Source organism: Patagioenas fasciata, chromosome 14 (genome assembly GCF_037038585.1).
Source record: "Patagioenas fasciata isolate bPatFas1 chromosome 14, bPatFas1.hap1, whole genome shotgun sequence".
Lineage (NCBI taxonomy): Eukaryota > Metazoa > Chordata > Aves > Columbiformes > Columbidae > Patagioenas > Patagioenas fasciata.
Window position 1 is genome coordinate 4,338,852 of NC_092533.1, and position 20,469 is coordinate 4,359,320.

A 20,469-nucleotide genomic window follows, 5' to 3' on the forward strand; every position below is an offset into this window, starting at 1 on the left:
AAGATGAAATAAAATCTGTTCTGCAAATCAGACCTATGTTTCTGTATATAGGATTGCTACTCATAGATTTCACATAAATGCCCCATTATATTAGCAGGTAGACAGGCAGGGCTTCACTATGCTGGGTGCTGCGTGTGTAACAAATGGTAAATATTCCTACTCCTTTAGAGTTTTTGATCTGGATAAGTCAGGGATTTGTTTGCGTGGCTGTGCCCAAGTAAGGAACTCATGGCAGGAATCTCGTCATAGGTGGAAGAGGGGATCTCTGCGTCCGGGTGTGCGCGCGTGTGTTCTGTGTCAGCTGGGATGCGATATGGGAAGCGGGGCTGGACAGTCCCGTTACTGAAGTAACCAAGAATTTTTGTCGCCGGCTACATCCCAGGGCAGATCTGGGGTGCAGCACCACGCGTGTGCTGCCCCAAAACGTGAGCTTTGGTCGCACTCGTGCTCCCTGGCAGCCTGGGCTGTGGGAATTCTGAATGGGAAACCCGGGCGGGATTGGTCTCGAAGTGCATCATTTTGAGTTATATTTAGGATAACATGCTTGGCCTTTGGCGGTAGCCCCAGAGAAATGCTGGGTAAAATGGGAATTACGTGCCTTTGAGGGCTTTCGCTACATTTCCAAACGCGTCCACGTCATTTAAAAATTGTAAATACTACGCACAAATCGTTAATGTTGCGGGGAAGTTCTTTTCAGCTAGGGTAACATTCGTTGTTGATGCTGGCTTAATTACATTTTCTTTTATGTTATCTTGGCACCTCATTTTATGTCGGGATCACATTCCTAATGCGTTCAAAACCCTGTAGGATCCCAAACTTTATAGCTGTTGCTTTCCGTAAAGCAGCAGCTCCTGCCGCAGTAGGTCTGGCTCTAACAATGATGCATTTTGAAATTGCCTGCAAAATGTGAAATGTGTCTGCTCTAATAAAACGGGAGTTTTCAGGCGAGTCCAAGGATTTTAATATATTTGCAGAGAAGAGATGCCTTCTATTTCTTCAGCTGTATTTTCATAAAGTTGAGATATTTCACTATTAGGAAAGATGGAGGAAATAAATCTGAAATAGTTGTTCCCCACCCATTTTTCCTTCAACTCTTCTCATCCATAAGATATAATGGATGCTAATACGGCTCAGGCATCTTAAAAATCATAAGTTTTGCACGATAGCTATTGTCTATTGCCGAGAGTCCTCATGAGTCAAAACCCCTTCCTTCAGACTTCGACTCTGTTCATGTTTTGCCTTTTTTTCCCCAGCACTTTAACTCTGGATGCAAATGGTTTTTCTGTTGACTTCTCTATCATTCTCTGATGTCTGCAGATATTTGATCAGCTCTCTATTCTATGCATAGCACGGCCCTTCTCTGGCAGCTACATGCATGGGAAAAAAACCCATGTTATCAGTAAGTTCAGAGGAGCCTCAGCAGACTCGGAGAAATTTCACACAAACATAAAACAAAACCCAACCCCTGCGACGGGGAAAGTTTACATCGTGCCAGATTTTAGCAGCTTTCTTGTGCCTTTGGTGAGATGTCAGAAGCGCAGGTGATTTTAATTTTCTTGTACAGAGAGGAATGGAGAAGTTTGGAATTTGCATGCATGATCAGGACCTGTGTTTGGGAAAATGTAAACTCATCACAGTGGAAAATGTGTTGTTTGGAGTCTGAGGGTGAAAACAAAGCTGAGGATTTTGGAGAGACTGCCTGAGCCAGATGGCCTGGTGCATTCCCAGTCTGGCAGCCCAACTGCTCCCTCCTGTATAATATACAGCCATTTGTTCTGGGATATTTACGCTAGAGCTGTTTCCATGTGAATGTTTGAAAACCATTAAAAATGAACATATTAGGAGAGATAAATTTATTTAATTCGTGTGAATATGCCGATAAGCAGGCCGGGTATCAAAGGCAGAGGGAGACTGCATAAAATAATTAGATGCTTCTGAATTGTGCATTGAGAGGCACAGCAAGAACTGACGGTGCCTGCGCTGGGACTCAGCGCTGAGCTGCTCGTCCGGGATAAACCTCACTGGGATGAGTCGAAATTTGCTAGGGGAAGGGGTAAAAACCTGGGTAATTAAGGGTTAAGTGTTCGAAGCCAAATAAATGTAATTCACAGTATTTTCTGTGTAGATATATAGCGGATACAAGCCTAATCCTCTCTGGGTGAAATCCTGGCCCATCTGAAGTCAATTGCGAAGCTCCTATTGAATTCAGTGGGGCCAGGATTTTATTTTCTCTCTGTGTGTACGGCTGTATACGTCATTCCAGATAATTTTAGTTCTGTTTTTGAAAAGATTCTCGTTTTAATGAGTTTTTCTTTCTCCTTTATTTCAATAAAGGAGATAGTTTGTTTTGTGAAGCAGATGAGGAATTGGAAAGCGAGTGGATTTAGATGCATGTTGGTGATTTTCTCTCCTTCTCTTACTCTTTAAAAATCAAGGCCATGACATAACTGAATAATATAATGACCGTGATCTCATTCCTTCAAGATTGTTTCTCATTCAGTTCAGAAAGCAGAATCACTTGACCGGCAAACCGACACCACAAGACGATTCTGCCCACAGTTACACCAGTATAAATCTGGATCTATTCAGGAATAGTTAAGGACAAAATCTGGCTCTATGTTTTTTCCAACGTATTTGTCAACTCTTTTACTGATTGATCCTGTTGTCTTCACTCGGGGAAAAGTGAATTAAATGAGAACTGTAGTCTTGGCTTTTATATTACCCCCCCTCCCTTCTATCTATCTATCTATCTATCTATCTATTTATCTATCTATCGATCTATCGATCTATCGATCTATCGATCTACCTACCTACCTACCTACCTACCTACCTATTATGAACTCTGTCACTGAAAAGTTTAGGTAAATTGTTGGACACATTTGTTGTCTCGAAATGACTGCAACGTGCTCAATTTAGTAGTTTTTATTTGCTGGAAAGCAGTGAATTGCATTCAATTTAACTTTGAATGCAGCTTTATTTAAATGGAAGTGAGGAAGCCTTATATTTTGACACTGATTTTTTGGGGCCTGATTTTGAAATCTGTTTGTGCATGAATGATCGTTACTCACTGAGACTTCTTGTGGAGGGCTTACTTGGGTGAGTAATGGCTTACAAAATGGAAGATGAATTTAGTGGGGAAATATTTAAGTTGTTCACGAGCAGAACAGCTGGTTTGAAAGGCGTATGAAATAACACCGAGTTAAAACTACATGAAGTAAACAAAAAGCAAAAAAAAAAAAAAGTCTATAATTCTACGTTTCCTTTGCTGGTGTTTTGTTGTCCAACCCTGATGTGTATTTGCAGGCTTATTTTTAGCTTTGCTGTGGTCTAAGTGTATACACTGCGACTTTCACTTTATCTCTCATTAATGTGATCCTTATTTGACAAAATCATGATGAATGTCAGCAAGACAAGGGATCCTGCAGCAAGCACCTTGTTTTCAAGCCTGAACGTAAAAAAAAAATCATTAAAAAAGAAAAAATAAATACTTTTTTTAAAGAGAGTGGCTTTTCAAATCTTACAGTTAAATATTTTCACAACGGTAACATTGTGGACCCTTCCTGTAAAAATACTTCTGGCAGCTGTAACGATCTGAAACTTTAGCAGTTCCTGTTTCCCTTTTAAAACTAATTGTAGAATTAATGCTTTAGAGCAGCGCAGTTCACAAGGCGGTGGAGTATCTGTGGTGCTCTCGGGCAGCCATTCATGGAAGCAAACACTTGGCGCTTCACAAGTAAATCGGGACACGGGAATGGGAGTCAGGGATGAGTTGCTCAGAAGCGAATTCAGCAGTTCCTCCTGCTTCCTAGAATTGCCTAAAAATTCCTGCAGCAATAGGGCATGCGGGAGGATCCGCGCTTAATGCGGAGACAACAAAACATGCACGGGTACAACATCGGTAATTAAATGCAAGTAAAGTGAAAAGCAAATCCTGAACGTAGAGGAAAGCAGAAGAATGTCATGCACGCAAAGAAGGGATCACTGATGCTAAACACAACAGACAAGGTGATTATGTACCACAGTGTTGACTCTGTCCGTTCATTATTGCTATTTAGTTGAGTTATTTCAGCGGGTACCTGGAGGTTAAGTAAGCACAGCAGCAGGAAGAGAGAGGGGAGGGGGAAACAAGAAAGTAAATTTGGGGTTCTGGTTTGTCATTTCTAGTGCTTCCTTGGCTTCAACTGGCAACAAGTTAACCCATTTTAAGATTTAAAAGCCTAAGGAGAATGAGCCAAGTCCAGCAGTTGTCTCTCGAGCACTGTTCCCCCGGTGTCACACTCTGATGTACGGAGGTGATTGGGCACCTGTGGTGTTTGTCTCCACTAAAGGCCATGGGGGTAGATCTGCTCTTTACCTCCATACTCTATACTCTCAGAAGCAGATTATTATTTAACTAGTGATTAAGTCCATCAGGTACCCTGAGCTTCCCTTACCTGGTCTGTCTTACTGCCAGGTGAAACCTCATTTGAGGTTTTCTGAAGTCTTCGCAATGTCCCCGCTGACCAACCCCATCACACACCAGCTGGTTACTTAGACTTGTTGGTTTTGGCTGGAAGAAGCTTCTCTCCATCTTCCCCTTTAATGCATGGAAGTGAGGGTCTCCTGAATGTACCGACTGTAGTGCATCTTCCAAATCTTCTGGCAAAGCACCAGCAGCTCTTCTGGGCTCTGATGTGGTAACTCAGGGTGTGCACCAGCAACTGAGCGGGAACGTGGGTCCCATTTGGGATCAGGGGCGTTTGCCGGTGTCTGTGCTGTGGGGACTCTGCACGTCCGGTGACAATTTTTGTGTCCCTTTGGTACGAGTGCTGGGTTCACAGGTTTTGCGCCGTACTGGTGGGAATGAGGGGGCAGAAGTCGTGTGGAACTCTGCTCCCATTAGTTACATCGGCACCAGTGGCCTCTGTTTTATCAGAAAGAAAAAGCTCCACTGGCTGCCAGGTTTTGGGGGAACGCACAGAGCAAAACCAAACCGAAAAAATTAAAACTAGCAACGATGACACAGCCCCATTCCTGATATTATGTATGGTATCACTAAATCACTTGATAATGCATGATATTAATATTGCATATTGCAATTAAAATGATGTTAAAATTCAGCTCATGCTTCTTCAGATGTGTGTCCTAAGATCCGTGCCCTGTTTGTAGGTACAACATCTCTTACCCTTGTTGGATTTCATTTGTAAGGACTGGGAAGGCAGTTCACATGATCTTACTTCATCATATATTAACACACGTTTTTTCTCAGTATTTTCCACACTTCCATATCAAAGTTACCTCATTCCATAAAATGTATTTCATCCAGATAATATACTATTTTTTAAAATTTTCAGTACCAATTTTATCGCTAGCTTTAGGCATACCCATATCAGATGCATTTTTATCTGCAAGGTTTATTTTCCCCAATTTCCTCCGTCTATATTTTAGAGGCTGGAAAGGTCACAGCACAGGGCCAGGGCAGAGCTGATGTTCAGATGCAGGGGCGGTCATCCCACCGGGAACGGGGGTTTAACCATCGATCCCAGCTCAGGAGTGGCGCCTAAAAGGTTCAGGAACCTCAGTGCTGCCACAAGATGCTGTTGCAAAGGCAACTCTTTTCCATTAATTTTGCTGCTCGGGGCCTGGTCCCCAGGACCAGGGGTGCCTAGAAAACATAACTCTGTCGTGATGAGATGGAAACCCTTGCGCTGTGAGTGCTAAACCAGTTCGTGTGTAGTGCCAATCCCTCCCTGTCACCACCTGTTCTGCCGGTGGGAGCATTGCAAACGCAGACTCTTCTTGCAGTGCGAATACACCGTCTTTCCACAGTTTTAACTTAAAGGATTCTCCCCGTGCTATCGCAGAGTCAAATTTCTCGGGCTGGTTTATCCTCTGTTTGTTTAGGTATTCTCTGCTCTGGTAGGGTCTGGTTCTCACTTATTTATATCCCTCTAAGTCCGGAGTCACTCTCCAAAAAGTGGTGGATCACGAGGTTCAAGGGGAGAATCAGGCCCAGGCGCTTTCTCAGGAGCTACCAGGAAAATGCCTGGGATGTGCAGCCTCTCTAATTAAAAATACATGAGCTCTCTCTTTTTCAGTCTTTATTTTTTTAAATGAATAGCACCCAAAGTATGCCAAGTCTCGGTGTTTTATTTCTTCTTTTATGTATTTTTTTTTAAATGCTATTAGGTTTATATTTTATTCCAAATTGAAAAGAAAATTGTGGTTGTCTTGACTACTAAAAAACCCCATCCTACACACCACTTGAGAGATGTGCAACAGATAGGAGGGAATTTAGCTGTACTCGGCTTCTGTTGTTTTCCAGCTCCGAGTCTTGGAGCAGGTTCGGTGAAGACGTGGTCTCTTTAGCCTGCAACTTGGCTTCAATTCCAGCTGTGCCTTTAGTTACTGTGATGTGTTTTTATTTTCCCCAAACTCACAGCTAAAAATATGTTTTGTTTCTAGGCGATAGTATATGAAGGCCAAGACAAGAACCCAGAAATGTGCCGAGTTCTGCTCACGCATGAAATAATGTGCAGGTAAGAAATAACCCCCCCTTCCAGTTAATTAGTGATGAGAAGATGAATCTGTCTCTCAAAATCTAGGTTGAACCTGCAGCTATTTTCAGACTGAAATTTATCTTTCTTGCATTAAACAATCCCAAAATAACACAGTTCACTGTGTGTAATTAGCAGCAAGGTCTCAGTCATCACACTAGTTTTCAATTATTTATAAAGAGTTATTCTTAACAGAATGCTACTGGTTTTCATTTAGACACCGTAGCCCATGAAAGGTCCCCTCGCCAAAATTAACAGTCAAGGATAGTCTTCTAGCAATACAAATCTCTGTCCCCAATTCCCACCAAAACCTCATCAGTAAGACCAAATACAAAAGTATTTGGTTTTGGTTGTGTTTATTATTATTAATTATTTTTTAATTATTATATTTTTCTTCTGGGTGTGCATTAAGACGTGAGGTCAGGAGCCCTGTTTTGTCCCGGTTGCTGCTCATGCAAGGTCCCCGCTCAGCAACGCTCCTCCATGCAAAAGATCTCTTCTTGTTGATTTTCTTCTAACTTCCCATGCAGATTTGGCTCTGCCCTGTGCTCTCTTCCCCTGAACACGCCTGCTGGGGTTGGTCACTTAAATTCAGGACAGTCAAATATCTTCTCTCTCATACACGGTACTTCTGCAGCTGTTTCCTTCTCTTTTCTGGCTGATTGAAATAGGTGAAGCCTCTTCTGCTTCCTTTTTACCACAGAGAAGGCAGCATCTTCCCACAGACCCCTCCAACACCTAGCAGAGCTTGACCTTGCAGTCTCATTAAAGTTAGTGGGTGTTTTTTGCATGTCTGAAAAAAATCATTCGTTACATGTTATTTGATGGCAGAAAATAATTCCCTGGTGGAAGATGAGGCATTCTTGCATAAGCTCATTGTTACAATCAGTTGTTTTAAGCCTGTAAAAATGCCATTGCATGCGTTGTAACTTTTACAAAACACACTTACTAAAAGGAGTACCTTGAGGGTAAAAACTAGAACCCACTTCTAAGAGAATAAACTTGGATGAGGGTTTCCTGGTGGGGGAGAGTCTTAGACAAAATATTCAGATGGAAACTTCTCTGTTGGTTGATTTGTTGGGTTTTTTTGTTAATTCTTGGGGATCTGCATGTTTTGTCCTCCATGGCAGCTCCTCCCTGATAAAACCCTGCTCGAGGGCAGCGCTCTGCCACGCTGGCAGAGAAGGAGCTGCTCGCTTGCCAGCCTGGGCGAAACCCCACGTAGCCCCCCAAATCCATCGAGATGTTAGTTTTCAAGTCGTATTTTTCTAGGCGTTTGGTAGGTTTGACTTCTTCTAGGAAACCAAAGATAACCTGTTACAGCCCAGGAATGATCAGGGTATCTCCAAGAGATGCCTGAGCTTCTCCTGGGAGCTGCAGTGTTGCTTTGCTGGGGACTCCTGCACAGTTCTCCCTTTCCGAATGGAAACCCAGTCGTGCTGACAACTCCTACTTGCCCAAAAATTCATTGGCCCAATTAGCATCACTTGCACACTGGACACCTAGCTAAGAACAATTCGTGGAAATATTAAAGGAGGCCCCCAACCTGATAAGGCTGAAGTGTTCGCTTTGCTTTTCTCCTGTAATAGACCAGTAAAACAGTGGGACTGTTCGTATGAGTAAAATTAAGCACATACTCAAGTGCTTCCAACATCAGGGGCTGAATCTGCTGTTAGTCCTGGGTGATGTGTCCTTCTGGTTCTTAAACGGCCAAGTTTTGGGGTAGGAATTACATCTGCCAGCCACTCACTGACCCATTTGTGGGAGAGTAATAATATCCTACTTTAATGTATTAATTTTCTTACAAATACTTTAAAATAGAGCGAGTAATAAGTAAATTGAAACTTTATATAGAGGGCTGAGTTCTAACCAGGAGACTAAACACCTGCACCAAAGATTTATGAAGATTCGATATACTTTGACTGAGATAAAATTATTTCTGTTCTGGTAATGTGGAAAGATATGAAGTCTTTCCCTTTATTTAAGCACTTTAGGCTTGCTTTGTTCTTAAAATTCACTAGATTTGGAGCCTTATTCTTCTTGTATTTGTTTACTGCCAGTCCCTGCTTTGTGTTTCATAACCATAAGGTGGAGAGGTAGCAAAAAACCCATAATCTGACCATGGTAGGCAAATGTTGTGTGCTCGATGGGGTGGGGGAGACATATTCAAATCTCTTGCAGCTCATATTAGATATTACCCACTTCCTTTTCTGCCTACACATGTGTAAGAGGGTGCTGTTTGTTTACCAGGCCGCTTGACCCTATTGCACAAATCTGTCATCCATTGTGCTGCTAACACTCTTTTAAATTGCAAATCTGATGCTCTTTAGGAGTCTAGAAGGGAAAAAAAATCTCTCTCTCCACACCATTCTGTTTCTCTTGATTTCTTGCCTGTTGTAAGTGGAAGTTGGGATGTGCTGAATTTGCACCAGGGGTGCAAATGCAGCCTCAATTATAAGCATAAAATTAGAGTCTGTTCCCCATTAATCAGCCCAGCTAATTGCTATGCACTACCATTAGCCATATGGTGTGAAAGACAGCTTGCTCTCCCTAAGATGAAATTTCTTCATTTCAGACATGAAATAGTGAGGGCTCTGTATTTTAAAATAGCTTGTTTTAGATATTTAATTTCTAAACAACTTTCAGCAGTGCTTTCTATCAAGGCTAACTGCACAATAAAACTTTGCATTTATGTGACAAAGCTGGGTATTTATAGTATACTACAACTACGGCATGGATAAGACAAAGAATTCAAATGTATAGGAGAGTCCTGGTTGCGGTAGGGAAGCGGGGCTGAGGTTTGCTTCAGGTGGCTGTTTATTTCAAAGGATTTCATTGCATTTAGTCAAATATAAAAATCTACACTGTTGGCAAAAATGTTAATAGCTGGGGAGAACTCACAGCCTCAGTGGAATTTATTAGTATTGTAGGCAGCATGGGGAGGGACATCTATAGTTAATATTGCCTCAACAATTTCCATTATGAAACCTTCAGTGGCTTACAGCTTTGCCAAACTTAAACTGTTCTGGCTGAAATATCCTTTGCAGGGTGTCAGCCTCGGGCTGACTTTCTTTGGAAAGTTTCAGCTAAAATGGTTCAGTGATTTCTGAGAATGAGGTTGGAGTAAAAGATGGGTTTTGTCTGTGTCAAATAAAATCTTACAGCTGTTTTGGCAAGAAGCTCTCGCACCTCCACACCTCAAGGCAAGGAGCCTGTTTGGGGCAGGGGTTGTCCCAACTGCACCGTCTGTGGGATGAAGTCCTCCTCGCTGGGAGCTTCTGCGACATCTCCCACGCAGACTCGCTAACGACTTGTTAGAGCCTGGCAACGAAACGATCGGAAAGTCGCATTCGCACTGGCCACGTGCCATCACCCCGTAATTCCTCATTGTTCATCGTCCCCGCGGAAAGCCGGAGCGCGCAGATACACAAAGCAGGGCTCCTCTCGCAAGCGATGCTCCTGACCACCAGGGTGGGGGAATTCGGGGGCACCAGACATCGGGGTGAAGAGGCCATCTCCTGTGCACCCATGGCAGGGCTGGGATGGAGATGCTCCAGCGCAGGGAAGGGAAGAAGAGGAGGAAGATGTGGAACAAGATGGCAGGAGGGCAGCAGGTCCCTAGAGGGTTGCGGTGAGGACAAAGGCAGCAACAAAAGCTGGGAGTGGTGGTGGCCAGGGGATGGGGAAGCCTGGAAAGGGGCAGGATGGGGATACGTGGGGCTTGGGCATGAGCCCCAAGGATGGCGAGGACGGCAACATGAAGAGGGGGAACCTGGGTTAGCCAGAGATGGGGTGCAGGAGCTGGAGGGGGTTATAGGGGCATGAGACTTCATGACTATCAAGGACTGCTTGTTTTAAAAACAAACAAGCCCACAGACAAAAGAATTTTTACAGGCTTTTTCCTGTGGGCCAGCATGATGTTGTGCCCGAGCTTGTTGCCCTACTGAAGAATGGGTGTCACGGAGGCACAGCGAGGACAAATCCTTGCCCTCCAGCACTTGGTGCCTCTCCCTGCACTGTCACAGAGCCCTGCTGGGAGCCGGAAGGTTTCTGGGTGACTGGGAGAAGCTCCTGGGAATTTTTAATTCCTCAGAGAAAGGAGAAAGGGTGTTGAATATTTAGGAACCTTTTTTTTTGCAAGCGTTAAGTAGGCACTAAAGGCCAAAGCTTTCGAGGCAAGCTGAATTAAAAACACTTCTTGTTCCGTGCAACCAGGTCTCAAACTCAGGGTTTACATGATGTTTTAATTCTCCACATAGAAAAACTGGGGTAGAAAAAGCCTTGGATTCTGCTGTTGGGGGAAAAAAATGCAAAAGGCAATTTAAGATTTAAAAACCAATTATCTAGAACATGAAAGAACATTTGAGGTCTCCTTTCACGTCACAGAGCCACCAGGCAATGGGACATGCCAGCCGCACATCCATTCCATCCTCAAATTCACTCTCAAATTGTGGTGCAAGGAGTGAGGTCTCCTACTGTTACTCGTGATTATTGGGGTGCACCCCACCCCAGCCAAACGAGGGGGCCACCCAGTGAGCAACGTGGCATTTCCCCCACTCTCAAAGCTGGGTTGTCCCCGTTGGCCGGCGCCTGACTCCATCCCGCTGGCAGCAGGAGGTGACACTGAGGTGTCCCTGTCTCCGGGCGCTCGTGGCCGCCTCTCCCGCTGGGTTAGTGCCCCGGGAAGGTGCTGGGCTCTGGGCCCGCTGGTGCACGGATGGTGGTATCTGCTCGTCTCAGGCTGGGAGCCTGGGAACCTTTGCTCGCCTGAGTAAGTGAGGCAATTTCTGTCCCTCCCGTCTGCTGTGAGAATGTCAGGACTAGCCCTGATTCGCTTCAGTCACAAGAACTGCATTGTCTTAACTTGTGCCAACTCTGTTTCTAATTACATTTTAATCATTTAAAAATGATTAGCAGTTTTTATTGCCTTGTTTGTGGGTAAATTTTCTCACCCCACACATTCTAGCTGCGCTCCAATGAGAAGTCCTTTTATAGGCAAAAAGCCCCCCCGAACATCCCCATGACTATTTACCTACAGCATATTTTATTCCTTCCTAAATTTTAATACTTTCTGGGTGCCAAGGCTCTTGCATTTTCTGGTGGATCAATTGTGGTATTGTGCTGTAAAATTAAGCAGTTTTTTTTGGCAATCTCAAACAATGTAACTTCCACCAAAATGAAGATACCGCACATGTGTTAACTGTGCAAAGTTTCAGCCCTGAATAGTTGCCTTGAAGCTTTTTGCGGTAAAAAGAATTATGTATTTTCCTCTCTTTGAAAACAATTTTTTTTTAAACCATGTTTAAACAGGCTCTTTTTGCAAAAGGCCATTCCCCCCCTTTTTTTCTTTTGTTATCTTTAGTGTGGTTAGTTGCTTTATTGCTAATCTTGGTGGGTAACTGTATATTATTCACTCTATTGTTCAGCAGCACAAGAGAACCTTTGTCATACTCCCAACAGGGCTATTTATATAGTGTGGCACTTCTGAGGGCTTCTTCCTGCCCTCATGTTCTTCCACCTTCTGGGTAAAAAAAGAATAGCTCATCTGGGTTGGGAATGCAAGCAGTGGTTGCTTCTGCCAGCTGCTGAAATAAGGGCGATAGGCAGGTCCCCGGGATGCCATTTGGAACAAGCTCGGTGGTTTCCAAAGATTTGGCCGCGTGTGGTTGAGGTTTACCATAAAGTTTATTGAATGGAGAGATGTGCTCAGGTCTGGCCAGGGAGAGTAAACTGGGTGGTCTTCACTGCGTGTCACCTGGTGCCACCATGGGATGGGGTCCCTGCTCCCTGTCCCCAGGCCCCCTGTAGACATCACCCCACAGGAGCTGCCCAGGCTTCATCCATGAGGTCCCTGGGGACCAGGGAGACCTTGGGAAGACCAGGAGCTTCCTGATATTTTTCTTTCATTGCTTGCAGCCTTGATTTTCTGTTAAGGGATGTCACCAAACAGCAGTTTTCCTTGCTGGGTGGGTGTTTTCTCTTTGGGATGAGCAGGTGGGTGAAAGCCTGAGGCTTTGCTCACCTACACAGCTGTGCCTTGTTCTGGTGGGTTTACATGAGCTGCTGGGGAGAGCAGGGCAGCCCCCGTGCTGCTCAGCCCCAGCTCTAGATGCAGCAGGAGGGATTCTCACCCTGAGCAGAAACACCTACATTGCCTGTGAGTTTACCTGCAATGTATTTATGCCTCCTAATGGACAATAACCCCTGACAAGGAATCATCACAAACAACAATTTAACCTCTCTTAGGAAACAATGAGCCACCCTTAGCTTAAAAGAATCCCAGCCTAGAGGTCAGCGATGGAGCAGGGCTTTAAGAGATGGAGCTTATATTTCACATGCCTGCTTTGTATCCGAGCTGGCGCAGGGCACCAGCCGCCGGAGCTGTGCTCTATGTGGCATTAGCGATTGTTAACATGCTTGGAAAACTTGGGGAAACAGGCACGCTTAAGCATTAAAACCCACTGCTGATGGTACTTGCATTTTGGCTTCCCCATTAACAACAGCGTTTCTTAGAGGGAGAATAATTGTGCTTTCAGATTTCGGAGGGAGGTTTCCCGGTAGCTGGGAATTCATCTGTGTGCAGAAGCGGGAACAGCATGTGTAACATAAACGTCAAGCGAATCTAAAAACCAGGCTCAGCAGGGAAAAAGCTGCTTTATTTTGTGTGCGAGTGTACACAGGACAACTGTTAAACCCTGTGGAAAAGAGGCTGCGAATAGGCAGTTCTCCCTGTTTCGGGTTATCCTTGAATTATTATTTGTGAAAGGGGCAAAACCCCTCTCTTTTTATATTTTCTGTTGCTAACCAGCTGTGCAAGAAGTTAAACATAGTAATTAACCCATATGTGACCCACTACATTTGACTGATTTCCAGGCAGGGACCGAGCGGTAACTCTAGCCGGCAATTTGAACCTACCGTGTTCGTAATGATGATTTTACAGTGTAATGGTCGCACTAAATCCTTTCACTTTTGCTCTATAGCCGCTGTTGTGACAAGAAAAGCTGTGGCAACAGAAATGAGACTCCATCAGATCCAGTGATAATTGACAGGTAAGGACTGCTATTGTTTCCTTTCATTTTTTTCCCCCCTCTCCTCATTATAATGAAACACCTGCCCTGTGTTGCTAATGGGGAAGAATTAGGAGTATATGCGGATGAAATTTTGTTTTTGATACCGAATTAGTTGTGCTTTGCAATCGCGATTGCCATGGAAGGGCCATATGGAGGATAACGGAGCGACCTGCTCTTTGGAGGGCTCTGGTTCTTGCAACTGATTCATGTGCATAAAGAGGAGATTTTTCTTTCTGATTTTCTGCGGCTCAATTCCCATGCTGTGCCAGGGAAGCTTCAGGAATAAAATAATAATAGTTTGTGATTTATGAAATGTGGTTGGGCGCTTATAAATATTTAACTTTTATTTGAAAAATGTTTGAATCATTATCACTTTTAGCTACAGTAGTTCCGTTGGATGCAATCCATCTACATTTTAAGGTTTTTATTTATGCATAAAAACAGTTAAAAAAATAGATCTGCAAAGTACTTTTTTTCCCTCCTGTTATTTTCTGTTGGTTGGAATATGATTTTGACTGTATTGTCAGTTGATTAATTTGTTTTTGCCTGTCTTAATTATTGTGTTTTTAAACAGATCCATAATGCTAATCTGACATCACCAAGTAAATCACTGTTGTGCGATACATCTATTTGAGTTTTTCGGAGCCATGCATAGTTTCTGTGCTTGCAAATCGTGCAAAATGGTAGCCAAAAAGTCATTTTTACATTTTAATTGCCCAAACTCGTTGTCCAAAGCCATGTGGGATAACCAGGTTATTATGCAGCATTACTCTAGAGGAGTTAAATGACCATGAAGTACTGAAAGTGTCTGTGATCAGCTGGGGGAAGCGACACCCCTCCACCAACGTGTGGGTACAGGGACCCTGAAGGGAAGCTACCTATACATATAGGGGTGAGAGTATGGAGTAGTGTGCTTCTTCTTGCATTATTGCCTGAGTTCATGCTTGCTGCATAAAGTTTAAACTGTCTTCTGTGCCAGTGCATCCGTTTTTATGAAACATGAAAGGGAGTGCAGAGGGTTTGCCGTGTCGAGTGCCACACGCGGTCCAGGGCTCTGGCAGAGCCTCGTTGGGCTTTGTGCTCATCCAGACTCTCAGATTTTCCATGCTTGTTAGAATTTGGTGAGGAAGTGCATCTACTGGAAGCTTGTAGCAGATGTTTTGATTAGCTATAATATGTAATCCTAAGAATGTTTAAATCTCAGAAGATATTTCTATCTGCTTTACCTAGGCATATTTTCATCTTCTGTGAGCATTAGGTGGTACTAGGGAAAGTGGGGGGGTGAAAACCCCACAGTGAAATCTGTGTAGAGATGTGTTTTATAAGCGTGCTGCAGAGTTGAACACTATAAACATGGTGTTAAGAGTGGCATTTTGAGTGACATGAAAGCTACAAAATTCACATGAATTTTTCATTGTACTGGAAAGTGAGATGTTAAGATGCTAATGGCAGGTTTACGGAAATATTTTGTTTAACTATCTAGTATGCAAAACTGCTAGTTGCAAAGCACTTTAAATGGTGAAAGCCGGGGATGCTGTCTGTTATGTGTTTCCTGCAAAATGAGGAAAACAGTTACATGGAAAAAAAACAGATTTAGTTTCCTAGCAGTGATCAATTTATCGGTATTTAAATGAATTGGTGCAAAAGGTTCTGAAGGCAGTTTCTAAAACGTGAGCTCAACGTAATCTGAAGGTGATGATACAAACCTTACCTCCCATACTGAATCACGCTTGGCTTGTGAATGGGTTAAGCTTTTAAGTTCTTCTCTTGGTTTTAAATTGTGACTTTGATACAGAAGGTTGATATGACTGTGGTTTGAATAACATTTGATTTTGACCTGTTCCTGTGGGTTGCAGTGGTATAAGGAATTTGACTCAGCAGTACTGTAATTAGCCCTCCCCATGTTTTTGAAACAGTATTGTGTTACCTGGATTGCATTAGTGTGGCTTCTATTGTTGCCGCTTCGCATCTGTCCCAGTAGGGTACTTAAAACCTTTTCTTGGCCGGGGCTAGTTCAAACAATTTAGGCCAAATAAGTATGTGCTTTATACAGTTAGTGGCTTTACTGATGTTTCTTGTGACATTTATCCTATTCATTTTTTTTTTTCCCCTGCCTTTTAGTTTGGAAAGGACGCAGTGATCTATGTGGAGCTTTTTTTACCTTAAAATGAGTCCTTTAAAATTGTTCTAGTGTTAAAATGCCTGTGCAAATCAGCACATGTGTGTAGTTGTACTCTATTGTCACTTCTCCATGCACACAATTTTTAACTATTATGTCAATTGATACGCAAACCCATATTTAGCTATTTTTATTTGCATGTGAGCTTACAGAATTCATTTACCATTTGGGCTAAAGCGCTCCCACATGCCTTGCGTTCTGATAAAGCCTTGCCTATGGATTTAATCTAACTCTTGCATCAAACCCTATGAATCCACAGACTCTGACCTAACTTAGACTTTAACGTAGGGTCTATCCATGGGATTTTTGACTTATGTACTTACATGGAAATGCTATCCTCTTCTTACACGCCGGAATACTATTTCAGATTGATTAATTCTCTTTGATGAGGCTAGAGAAACTTGGGATAGAGAGAGCTCTGTCTTTGTGGTGGTTTAGTGAACTTGGCGAAGAGGCTGTTTGGCAGCTTGGAAGTTACATGTGTTGTGTTCTTTTTCAAACACTAGATATATATGAAAATAAATCGTATATCTTTATTTAATCAAAATGTGGGCTTTAAAAAAAGAGTCTGTAGTTGCGTTTGAAACAAGATATGATTTTATCCTTTATAAAATTGCTTTATACTTTGCTGTATTACGGTATCAGCAGATATAGCAGTGAAAGGGATCTAAAGAAATTTATACTCACAGCAATCTAAATTTTCTCTGGAGAACTAAATAAATCTATTATGCTCATAGAGCAGTCATTTCAAGGGAGTTTCTTGGAAACATGTGTGTGTCTGAATCATCATCTTAGCATAGCCTGTATATTTTATCACTAATTCAGTTACATGTGTTGAGATGAAGCTCTGATGAACAGGAACTCATTTTAAAAGGGGTATTATTGTCACAACACAAATGCACAATTCCTCCTACAAGTGCAGTGGCAGGGCTGCATTGTAATCACACTTAAAGAAAACAGAGAGCACTTCCTGTTATTAAATTAAATTCTAGATCGATTTAACTTTCAAATTGTAACTCACATTTGAATTTAAAAGGTTTGCAATAAAATTCCTGTGAAGAAATTGAATAAATTGTAGTTTTATTACCACTCTGGATATCCTGGTGGCCTAACCCTTTTCCTTACAGTTATCTTAGTTCAATAAATAAAACCTCATTAGACTATTCCCATTTCAACGAGTTTATTAAATTTTACAGGAGTAATTAGCATAAGCTGTGCTAATTTTTCTGGAAGACTAATGAGAAAGATTCCTAATTAGGTTTGCTTTGTAAGAATCAGAAAAGATGATAATGACAAAAGTCACATAGGGGAGAAAGTGGGGCTTTCTGTTATTCCTTGGTTCAGGAAAGCGGCTTCTCTCTTGGCATTGTGTTCCAAACTTTTAAACCCAATTTACAGTTGTTGGGACCGATATTTAATGGTGTTGCCTGTGTCTGCTGGGGCTTCGTTACCTTTTATGGCTGCATCCAGTAAACAGGAGTCCTACTGACTGATAAAATAGGAATAACCACTGCAATCCCAAATATAGTGGCAGAAACATCTCAGCATTTAGAATCTATACCATATAACACCAGCTTGTGACATTACATGGCCCGTTTGGCCACTGCTGGTCCACCCCAAATTTTGCATTTCCCAGAGCACACAAGCAGGCTGATGACAGTGACTTGAAATTGGCTGCGCTGAGATTTAGTGATACAGGTGAGCCCTGCTTAAGAAATCTCATGACCGTCTTTCTTTGGGATAGGTACGTTTTAGTTGTGGTGTAAGAGAATGGGCTTGGTGCTGGAGCTCTCCTGGGTGAGCCTGGGTGCCCTGAGGTGGCAGGTCAGCCTGAGGATGACCAGGGTTTCCTCTAGCCCTTGTCTGGCCACATATTGAAGTTATCAGGGCTCTTGTCCTTGAAGCAGCAGTTGGCAACACATAGACTGAAGGCTGTAATATATTTTTATTATCTACTTTATTATCTGATGACACCAAGGTACGTTTTAACGCATGACCTGCTACAAGTGTTTGGAAGGCCTGTGTGCTTTTGACACCTGCGGTATGGGATGCTTGGCCAGGCTCTATGTAATCTGTCCCCAGCTGCCACAGCTATGGAGGAAGCCAGCCTACCTACATATGTTTTTGAGATCTTTCAGTCTTTAAGCTGAAAAACTTTATGTTTGGGGGTAGGATTTCACTCTGCAATGACATGAAAAGAGGCATGAATGACTTTCAGTGTCTCCATTTTACCACTTTACAAGTCATTGCATAGTGGATTGTATTTTACGGGCCTGATCATCTTTTCATCCTAAATACCAGGCAGGTGGAAAAATGACACACAGGACTGTATTGCGCTCACTGCATCCTCCTCACAAATACACTTGTTAGGCAGATGTGGCAATTAATATATTTTGCAGCAGATTTCCATGCCCGGAGGGAGGGTGATGGAGATGTGGGGGGGATGGCAGAGCGGGCCAGCTTCAGGAGAGGACAAGCTGGGTGTTTTGCTTGGGAGGGAGCTGCTTTGTTGCAGGGAATGGGATCAGAGCCACAGCCGATCCCCAGCCAGGGACACAGGCTGGTCATAGCACCAGTGTCACAGAAAAGCGGCAGAAGATGCCAGGTGATTTGGGAGTGGTCCCAGGTCTTTGTCCCCCTGGCCATGTGGGTACCTGAACCTGGCAGCGTGGGGTCAGAGGAAGGTGTCCTCCTCCCCTCTGCTTGCTCACACTGGTGATGGGGCTGCAAAAGGCTGTGGGTCCCATCTGTCCTGCATCCTTGGGTGAGTTTTACACGCAAGAGGGCAGGCATGAATCTCTTTGATAGATGTCAAGACATGGGTGAGAAATGCTCCTGGGCCTGAATATTTGGCAGTTCTCCTGCGTCTTGTGCTAGAAAGAGCCCACCTCATTGCTGTGCCCCTTCCAGCGCCAGATGGGAGTTATTGATCCAGCAGGGAGGGAGTGCGGGGAGCAGAAACAGGGTGACAGAGGACACCCCCAGCACTGCACAGAGATGTCTCCCAGGCTGTCTTTATAGGCTGTGCCGACTGAACCCTTAGGGCCTCTAAGCAGGGTGTTCAGACGGGCAGGAGTTGGCCTCAAGCGTTTCGTGCAAGCCCCCGGAGCCTGTGAACCCATGCGTTTCTCAGAGGGGAGGGACTGAAACACACATCCTTGAGGATTTGGTTGTGATTGATGCATCTGAGAAGCATTATCCAAAACATTTCCCACATGACTTAGGCAACCAAAGGCATTTTGTGTCTTCGTGAGATAAACTGGAGACTGATCAGTAGATGCTTCTCACACAGAGAGTCAGACATGCTCGGCCCTCTACCAGCAGTCCTAATGCGTCTGGTGTCAGTCCTCTTTCTGATGAAGAAATCGCTAGAGCTGGGGGTAACTTTGCAAGAGTTCTTGCAAAAATCTCTTGGTTTCAGCCTGCTGGGGTTGGCACATATCGCTGCTGCTTCAAAATCCATTAATTTTGCTCTTGGGGTCGAGAAAACTTGTGCAGGATCAAACCAGCTTCTGCTTACTGTTTGTTTGATTTCTTTCCCCTCTGCCCCCAAGTATAAGGATTTTCGTATAATCTCAAAACTATTATGCAAAACCTTATTTTGGTCTCAGCTTCACTCAGGAGGTTTGTGATTTTCTCAGCAAACCTGTTCTGAGTTTTCACTTTGTTATAAAACCCCAAACCAGGCAAGTTTTATGTGGTTTTGGGTTTCACTGCAAACATTTCACACTGCTCTAATAGTAACTTGCTTCTCTCAGTGATGCCTTTTGAATCTGCAGCCAGTGTTTTGGGCTTTATTTCACTACGATCTTATGCCTGATTATTACTATTTAATATCATGGTGATATAACAGAGGCTCCTGTCTCAAAGAAGCCTCATTGTGCTAAATGCTGTGTAGTCTCTGGGTAGCTGGTGATTGCATTCCTGAAGAGAAGTGCTTCTCCTGCTGCAGTTTAAAAATTGAGACTGAAGTTTTTCTATGGAGAATAAAAAACTCAGGCTTGCACTGAATGTCCCAGGTACGAGGGAAACTGAACACCAGTCTACTCTATTGCTTTTCGCATTTGACCACCATCTTTAGTGCTCACACACAGCCCTTTGGGGCTTGACCAGTTGTGCTGTCAGTCCAAAAAAGTGAGTTGAGTGCACGCATGGGATACGCTGGACCTGCTGCCCCAATGTCCACGTAGCTCTGCTCTGCTTCGGGTGAGCCCGGGGTGAACAGCTCTGCACCCATTGCTTTCAGGGCTGTGGCTGCCGGCAGCTCACCAAGTCCCTTGGGCTCTTGCTGAAAATCTCAGTCTTGGTCAGCAAGGATTAACAATTTTAGGAGACTGCACCGGCTTGTCTAACTCCTTCAAGACCATCCTGAAGAGCCGATGAGTTTGCTTGTGTAGAGGAGCACCCCAAGGTTTAATTGAGACCTTGTGGATTACTCTGCTGCTCATTCAGATAGCAGGATTTGGGTATCCAAGGTTAGAGGTGCTTAAAAAATTTGGCTGCCTCTCCACAGTGACCTCCTGCAGTGTTAGGATAGCTCCAAGTGCACTGGGATGATCCCAGGAGGATCCCTGGGCCTGGCAGGGTGATTTGTCCCTTTGTTTCTGGTCACAAAACTCTGAATGTGCTATTCCTACCTACCCATTTCTCAACATGAACTCCTACTCCAAAGCGTGTCCTGCAG

The 20,469-nt window shown here is 43.6% G+C and overlaps 1 protein-coding gene across 9 annotated transcripts in view; it reads left to right on the forward strand.

Annotated features, from left to right (window-relative positions):
• EBF1 (EBF transcription factor 1) overlaps positions 1 to 20,469 on the forward strand; it is a 273,573-nt gene that overhangs the window by 5,804 nt on the left and 247,300 nt on the right. For all 9 annotated transcript variants that reach the window (XM_071814686.1, XM_071814682.1, XM_071814683.1 and 6 more), the window contains exons 5-6: positions 6,445 to 6,518; positions 13,517 to 13,585. In XM_071814686.1, coding sequence (XP_071670787.1) covers positions 6,445 to 6,518; positions 13,517 to 13,585 — 143 coding nt within the window. The remainder of the gene's footprint in view (positions 1 to 6,444; positions 6,519 to 13,516; positions 13,586 to 20,469) is intronic.